At 41.3% G+C, this 8,742-nt stretch overlaps 1 protein-coding gene across 1 annotated transcript in view; it reads right to left on the bottom strand.

Annotated features, from left to right (window-relative positions):
* Window positions 1–661: 661 nt before the first annotated feature.
* LOC122548851 (P cell-type agglutination protein map4-like) overlaps window positions 662–8,742 on the bottom strand; it is a 25,313-nt gene continuing 17,232 nt past the window's right edge. Inside the window, exons 6-7 of the mRNA XM_043687718.1 lie at window positions 3,911–4,047; window positions 662–1,878 (exon numbers count right to left, since the gene is read on the bottom strand). Of these exons, the coding sequence (XP_043543653.1) occupies window positions 1,762–1,878; window positions 3,911–4,047 (254 nt within the window). The 3' untranslated portion in view covers window positions 662–1,761. The remainder of the gene's footprint in view (window positions 1,879–3,910; window positions 4,048–8,742) is intronic.

Genomic DNA, 8,742 nt, shown 5'->3' with positions numbered 1-8,742 from the left:
TAGGTGTATCTTCATACATAATCAGAATATTGTGGTAGTTACCATTTCTTAACTGTTCATTCTCCCAAAATTACACATGGTGAATCAACAGAAAGTGTAGTTAGAATATTTAGAGCAATGTTCAGGCTCCATTGTTGTTTCAAGGTTAGATAATTTAGAGAGGGTAGGTAGAACACAATTAAGTGAGATGGGAGGAAGATCAAGGTAGTGAATGGGCACATTGTTAATGATGCCAGAGGGCCAATTAGTGGAAAGAAGAAGAAAAGATCTCAATCTTGACTAAGGAATCCCTCCAAGATATGTTCAAAATGCATATTGATATTTGTGAATGTTAATTGAGAAAAGCAAGTTAGACAAGTGAAAATAGAGTCAAAGGCTTTTATGCAGGTCATGATAAATGGAGATAGAAGTGGCTGACACAGGGATGGGCTCACAGGCCTGATCATTCGGTCCTTTGAGTCCACATCAACCCTCTGAAAAGCATCCCACCCAGACCCAAGACCCCTACCTGTAAGCCTGCATTTCCCATGGCTAACTCACTTGGTCTGCACATCTCTAGACACTATGGGCAATTTACCATGGCCAATCCACCTAACCTGCACATTTTTTGACTGTGGGAGGAAACCCACACCTGACATGGGGAGAATGTGCAAACTCCACACAGACAGTTGCCCAAGGCTGGAATCAAACCCAGGTCCCTGGCACTATGAGCCTACAGTGCTGACTACTGTGCCGCCCTGACTTGTGCCTTGTAGATGGTGGACAGACTTTGAGGAAACAGAAGGTGAGTTACGCATCATACAATTCCCACCCACTGTCTTGCTTATGTCAAACAGCATATGTATGCTTGGTCCAGTTTAGCTTCTCGTCAATGATAACCTCCCAGTGATAACCTCCCAATAATATTGCCAAATCAGTCAAAATTGCTTTGATGTCACCTCTCTTCTTCATATTTGGACCAAGGCTGTAATGAGGTTAGGAGCTAAGAGGTCTTGATGAAACCCAAACTGACCATCAGTGAATGGATTATTACTGTGTGAATGCCACTTTATCGCACTGTTACCATCACCTTCCATCACTTCACTGTTTGAGAATAGACTGATAGGACTGTGATTGGCCACATTTGATTTGTGCTGCTTTTTGTGCGCAGGTGACAATGTTATAATTGTGTTGAAACTACTTGACTAAGTGTGTGGCAAGTCCTAGAGCACATCTTCAGTACTATTGCTGAGTATTACGAGGCCCATAAAATTTGGAGTATCCTGTGCATTCTCAGCATTATGTGGATTGAATCAAGTTGACTGAAAACTGGCAACTGTGATTCTGGGAAATTCAAGAGCTTGTCAAGGTGGATCATTCTCTCAGAAATTCTAGCTGAATATAGTTGCAAATTTTTCAGCCTTGTCTTTTGCGATGATGTGCTAGGCTCCTCATCAAATGAAGGTGCAAGTGTCTATGAAGCCTCCTCCTCCTTTTAATTGTTTAATTAGAGATAACAGGGATGAAACTCGAACACTTTCCACTTTGATGAGGATCCCCCCCCATACTGATACTGTATAGGTAGCACATAAAAATTCACCTTTTCCCATTTTTACGCTTACAGAAAAATATCTTGCCATACAAACTTCAACATTATTTAAAATATAGTATATTATATTCTAGAAATTTTAAATGAAACACAGTCCTAATTTAAAAGAAATATAAGCTTATTTTGTATTTCATCCAGAATAATGATGATCTTGTACAAGCAAAGACTGTCCTTCAAGATGTCATTATTTCTTCATCAATATTCCTCCATGATCCAAACTGGAGATAACAATTGTCTTGTGTGTTTTTCATGTTGTATGCCCCAATCTTCTGATAAACATACATTGCAGTCTGTAGGGAGCAAAGGTTAGTAAATCATTGTAGGATGAACATACGCAATGAATCATAAAAGTGGAAAAGAAAATAGTGAACATAAAACTGAAATCAAAATTTTCTGTTACTTTTGGAGGAAACAGCACACTTTTGTGATATGGTGGGATCCTCATCAAAGTGGCAAGTGTTCTAGTTTCAGTACAGGCATCTGACAAATAAAATGAACATGCGTGGCTTGTCTGAAAATCTGAAATTAGTTACAAAGGAATTTCTATGTGTGGCCAAAGGGTGCAGGAAAGGGCTAGATGAAGATACAAACGTTGTCTCTTGAAGAGCTGTGATTAGTGGAATGATGAACAACTGCCACCCAAAATCAAAAAACAAGAGAAAAGTGAGGTGAAACCAAAACTAAAAAGGGGAAACAAAATGGGGGCAGAGGTTGAGGTTTGAAATTGTTGAAATGTGGAAAGCGGTGAAATGCCAGTTCAAAAGATGCAGTCTGTTCCTCAAGCTGGAGGTGACAGACATGGCAGAGGATGATCCTTTGAACATGGAGGTGGGTGGAAGGTGAGCACTTATCTTGGTTGTGAAGGAGGAGGAAGGGTGACAGTAAAAATGCAGGAAATGGAAAGCACCCATTTGATGGCCCTGTCAATCATTGTGTTGGAGGTGGGAGGAATCCTCAGCTGATGAGAAAGGAAGGCATACCAGAGGTACTGGCAGGATAATTGAATAAAATCATGGGCGATGGTGTTTGTCCAGCAACCAAACTTGTGAGCATACCGTTGTCCTTTAGCAGGCAACCAGGCAGCTGTTGCCTGAGATCTGGTTTGGTGCAACATTAAACATGAATTTTGAAAAGGTGTCATGATGTGAAGAAAACATAACTTTATGAGTAAAATCAAAGTGACTGCAATAAATAGTTAACTTTATAAAATGGTTATTAAAAATGTTAAATAGCAGAGCCAACAGTATTACTTTCTTTTCTGCTTAAGAAACACAGCTAAAGAGATGCTGACTACACACCAAGTCCTGGTTATTAGGGAGAGGGGAGGTAACTGGATGCTGAGTAGGGGGAGCTGCTTCATTTAACCGTGGTTGGCATGGAGATGCATGGATTTGTTAACTGTCAATTTCAGCTAGCGGATTAAACTCTTACCAGCAGGTAGACTCCAACTGGTCGAGGTGTTGCCACGTGATGTGCAGCAGGAATTAGCAGTCTCCATACCCTCCATGAAAAAGGTTCAATGTCTGCACAAATTCTATTTGGTCCACAAAACAGGATCCTGTGCATGAATACATTGTCTAACTGATAACTTTAAATTGGTTTCTGTTTTTTTTTGAGGAGAAAGTGAGGTCTGCAGATGCTGGAGATCAGAGCTGAAAATGTGTTGCTGGAAAAGCGCAGCAGGTCAGGCAGCATCCAGGGAACAGGAGAATCGTCGATTCTCCTGTTCCCTGGATGCTGCCTGACCTGCTGCGCTTTTCCAGCAACACATTTTCAGTTCTGTTTTTTTTTAGCCACCCAGAGTGTTGTGGAGGCTAGAAGGTGGATGTTGAAACCTCATCAGATTGACAAATACACTTGGATGTACACCAGACGTTCTATAACCCACGAAAAGTTGGGAAAATGGGATTAGTTGGTCAACTGGTTTTCAACCAGCAAGTACACAATGAGACATTGATCTCATGTGCTGCACAGTTTTCATTATTAATGTGTAACAGTAATTTGATCAATTTGAGAAATTTGAAGACTGAGGATGATAAGCCACATTCTTCATCTATTAGAGCTTATATTTTAGAATTTGGCAAGGGCCAATTGCAAACTGTAAAAAACATGGGGTGATTTTCCATTGAATTTTCTGATAGTTTGTGTTGGGTTTTTCAGGGTTTCCTTGATTTCCATGGGTGAATGAGAGACCCACCCATGGAAATTCCTCATCGGAACATTATATTGCTGTTGTAAGCTTTTTATTTCATTATATACTTGTCTGACTTGTTGAACAACATATGTGGACACAAAGTTCATATGTGTAACAGAATTTCTTACCACATAGCCTATGAGTACAACTACGAACAGGAGCAGAACAGCAGCTATGCCAATGATGATGATCATCCAGGTTGGTATTGACACAACTGCTTTACTTGTTGTGTTTGAGGCCACTGTAGAGGATGGCACCTTAATTTCTGCAGAAGCAATTTCAATTATCCATAAGAATAAAGTAAAAGAAATCACCCATGCTTTCTTAAAAGTTCCATATTAACCACATGACTACTTGAACTAATAGATGAGTCGCATTTGAATATTTACTAGCAGGTGGTGTTGCATCTGACTTAATGGAAGATCGTTGTGGTTGCTGGAGGCTAGTAATCACAGACCCAAGCTATCATTGCAGGAAGCATCCAAAGCCCAATATCTTCAACTATAGCATCACTAAGTATCACTTCATCCTAGTCAGGAAAGTGGAAGTTCACGAATAATTCTGCTTGTTAAGCTCTACTCACCAGTTATTACAGTAAAGAAACAGCCTAAGACAATCTACCTCAGGACCTGGAAAACACCTTGGCTTGTGTTGACATACGGAATCATACAAACATAGAGTTGTACAGCATGGAAACAGACTCTTTAATTTAATCCTAAATTAATCTATTCCCATTTGGCAGCATTTGGACCATATCCCTCTAAACCTTTCCTATTCATAAACCCATCCAGAATGTTTTTAAATGTTGTTATTGTACCAGCTTCCACCACTTCCTGTGGCAGCTCATTCCATACACATACCACCTCTGCGTGAAATTGTGTCCCTTAGGTCCCTTCTAAATCTTTCCCCTCTCACATTAAAATTATGACCTCTTGTTTGGACTCCCCTACCTGGGAAAAAGATATCAGCTATTTAGCCTAGCCATGCCCCTCATGAATTTATAAACCTCAGGCAGGTGGGACTAGTTTAGTTTGGGAACATGGTCAGCCCGGACCAGTTGGATTGATAGGTCTGTTTCCATGCTGTATGAATCTATGAGTCTATTTAGTCTGTCCCTATAGCTCAAATCTTCTAATCCAGGCAACATTCTTATAAATCTTTTCTGCACCCTTTCAGGTTTAACAACACATTTCCTATAGAATTGAGACCAGAATTAAACACAGTATTCCAAATGTGGCCGAACCAATGTTCTGTATAGACACAGCATGACATCCCAACTCCAATACTCAATGAACTGACCAATAAAGGCAAGCATACCAACTGCCTTCTTTACTATCCTGTCTAACTGTGAGTACATCTTCAAGGGACTATGAAGGTCTCTTTGAACTGTCCCTGAAGGTCTCTTTGCTCGGCAACACTCCCTAGGGCCCTACAATTAAGCGTATAAGTTCTGCCTTGATTTGCCTTACCAAAATGCAACATCTCATATTTATATAAATTAAACTCCATCTGCCACTTCTCGGCACATTGTCCATCTGATCAAGGTCCCATTGTAATCTGATGTAACCTTCTTAACTGTCCACTACACAACCAATTTTGCCATACCAGTCCTTGTGGCGGATTGCTGGCCACAGGCATCTGGTACAAAAAGACAAGCCTCCATCACCACCCCCTGTCTCCTATCTTCAAGCCAATTTAGTTTCTAAATGGCTAGCTCTCTCTGGATTCCATATGATCTAACCATGTTTATCAGTTTACCATGTGGAATCTTGTTGAATGTCTTTCTGAAGTCCATATAGACAATGTCCACCTCTCTGCCTTCGCCAAATCTTTTTGTCACTTCTTCAAAAAACTTGGTATTCAAAAAATATTGTAGATAACATTAAGTGGCATAGAATTGAAATAGAAGGACCACTTCAAACAAGAGAAAATCCAGTCATCTGTTTTAATCTTAAATTGCAGCAGCATCACTTAGTTGCTCTCTGCTATAATGCTGAGGGTTGCCATTACAAAGAAGCTCAAATAAGTTTCCCTGTCAATATTGCAGCTGCAAGATGAGGGCAGAGGCTGAGAAGTCTGATGAGTTGCTCACTTCCTGATCCCTCAAAACCTGTTGGCATCCGAAAGCCTCAAGTTAGGACAGCGAAAACGTATGTACTATCCACCTGGATGGATGGAGCTTCAAAAACATTCAAGAAACTTGAAGCCATCCAGGAAGGAGCATTTAATTTAACAATTGTCATTTTGCTTAATGTCTACACCTTCCATCATACTGTGGCAGCTGGACTACACATGCTCCCCCTACCTCACCTCACCCAAACACACATCTTGCTAGTCTTAGACCCCTGATGTAGGCAGAAAGCTGGATAAGATAGTGAAGGCAGGAATTTACAGAGCTGGGGAAAATGGAAAAGTGGGACCTCAAAGCTAGTACTTTCTGGATTCCTCCTGGTGCCATATGTTGGAACAGATGTAGGAAAATAAAGCTGATGATTACATAGCTGGAGAGATGCCAGAAAGAATGTACCTTAACATCACTGTGACCAATATCCTCATAGTGGATTTTGCTTGGGCTGTTGAGGATGTCTTAAATAGCTTGGCCAGGGTTTGGGACTTTCAGGGTAGATTCAGAAGAATAGAAAAAAGTTGGAAAATTAGTAAGTATATTCAAAAGGCAGAGGAAATGATGGTTAGAAAATATAGAACAAAGGAATTGACAGTGTTATGTGGTATGTACTTTATTGCAAGAGATCCATGGAATAAGGTAGTTGAACGAAGAGCATGGGAGTGTGATATTATAACCGTTACTGAGAAGTTAGCGAGTTTTGAGGAGATTTGTAGCTCAGGTTGAGTTTCTGGATATAGGTTTGCTCGCTGAGTTGAAAGGTTCATTTTCAGACGTTCCGTCACCATACTAGATAACATCTTCAGTGAGCATGCGGACAAAGCACTACTGATATTTCCTGCTTTCTATTTATATGTTTGGGTTTCTTTGGGTTGCTGATGTCATTTTGTGTGGTGATGTCATTTCCTATGGTGATATCATTTCCTGTTCTTTTTCTCAGGGGGTGGTAAATGGAATCCAAGTCAATGTGTTTGTTGATAGAGTTCCGGTTGGAGTGCCATGCTTCTAGGAATTCTTGTGCGTGTCACTGTTTGGCTTGTCCTAGGATGGATGTGTTGTCCCAGTCAAAGTGGTGTCCTTCCTTATCTGTATGTAAGGATACTAGTGAGAAGTGACTGAACGGGTTGGAAAGGACAGAACCCACCAGAAAGGAAGGAGTCAGGAATCACAACTTCATTGGATTCTCCTGCTCAGAAAATGCACACACTGTTCTGCCAAAAAGGCAAGTTCAGGACTTCATGGAGGCATTCATAATGAGAGCACTGGTTTATGATCCCAAGACCAAAAGGACATCCTCGTTAGTAAAGGCATGAGCAGTGCAAATGACTATTGGACAGACCATTGACTCCTTTGCTCCTGTTTGTCCATCAACCATCACTAGAAACAGCTGAAGATGAAGTAACCATTTAGAAAAAACAGTTCAACATTGAGCAGTTTCAAGACCTGAAAAAGGCTGGCAAACTTTCAACAGTGTCTTCATCAAAATCTTCAAAACATTCATTTTAATGCAATGTAAGAAATCTGGAAAGAGCTGAACACAGCTATAGAACATAGAACAATACAGTGCAGAACAGGCCCTTCGGCCCTCGATGTTGCAGCGACTTGTGAACTATTCTCAGCTCGTCCCCCTACACTATCCCAAAATCATCCATGTGCCTATCTAAGGATTGTTTAAATCTCCCTAACGTGGTTGAGTTGACTACGTTAGTAGGTAGGGCATTCCACGTCCTTACCACTCTCTGCATAAAGAACCTGCCTCTGTTATCTGTCTTAAATCTATCCCCCCTCAATTTGTAGTTATGCCCTCTCGTACAAGCTGATGTCATCATCCTTGGAAAAAGACTTCCACTGTCTACCCTATCTAATCCTCTGATCATCCTGTATGTCTCTATCAAATCCCCTCTTAGCCTTCTTCTTTGCAATGAGAACAGACCCAAGTCTCTCAGCCTTTCTTCATAAGACCTTCCCTCCACACCAGGCAGCATCCTTGCAAATCTCCCCTCGACCTTTTCCAATGCTTCCACATCCTTCCCAAAATATGGGGACCAGAACAGTACACAATATTCCAAGTGCGGCCGCACCAGTGTTTTGTATTGTTGCAGCACGATATTGTGGCTCCGGTACTCAATGCCTCTGTGAATGAAACCTAACACACTGTATGCCTTCTTAACAGCACTATCCACCTGGGTGGCAACTTTCAGGGATCTATGTACATGGACTCCAAGATCCCCCTGCACATCCACACTACCAAGAATCTTTTTGTTGACCTAGTACTCTGCCTTCCTGTTATTCTTCCCAAAGTGCATCACCTCACGTTTAGCTGCATTGAACTCCATTTGCCACCTCTCAACCCAATTCTGCAGTTTATCCAAGTCCCCCTGCAACCTGTAACATTCTTCCAAACTGTTCACTATTCCTCCAACTTTAGTATCACCTGCCACCTACGCCTGCGTCTAAGTTATTTATAAAAATGACAAACAGCAATGGTCCCAAAACAGATCCTTGTGTCACACCACTAGTAATTGGACTCCAGGCTGAATATTTTCCATCAACCACCACTCACTGCCTTCTTTCAGAAAGCCAGTTTCTAATCCAAACTGCTAAATCACCCTCAGAGGAGGAAGTGCTGGATGTCTTGAAATGGTTAAAGGTGGATAAATCCCCAGGACCTGATCAGGTGTACCCGAGAACTCTGTGGGAAGCTAGAGAAGTGATTGTTAGGCCTCTTGCTAAGATATTTGTATCATCGATAGTCACAGGTGAGGTACCAGAAGTCTGGAGGTTGGCAAACATAGTGCCACTGTTTAAGAAGGGTGGTAAGGACAAGCCAGGGAA

The sequence above is a fragment of the Chiloscyllium plagiosum genome, chromosome 1, assembly GCF_004010195.1.
Source record: "Chiloscyllium plagiosum isolate BGI_BamShark_2017 chromosome 1, ASM401019v2, whole genome shotgun sequence".
NCBI classification, from domain to species: domain Eukaryota; kingdom Metazoa; phylum Chordata; class Chondrichthyes; order Orectolobiformes; family Hemiscylliidae; genus Chiloscyllium; species Chiloscyllium plagiosum.
The sequence above is the reverse complement of the archived record's forward strand: the minus strand, read 5'-3'. Positions and strand labels throughout refer to the sequence as shown.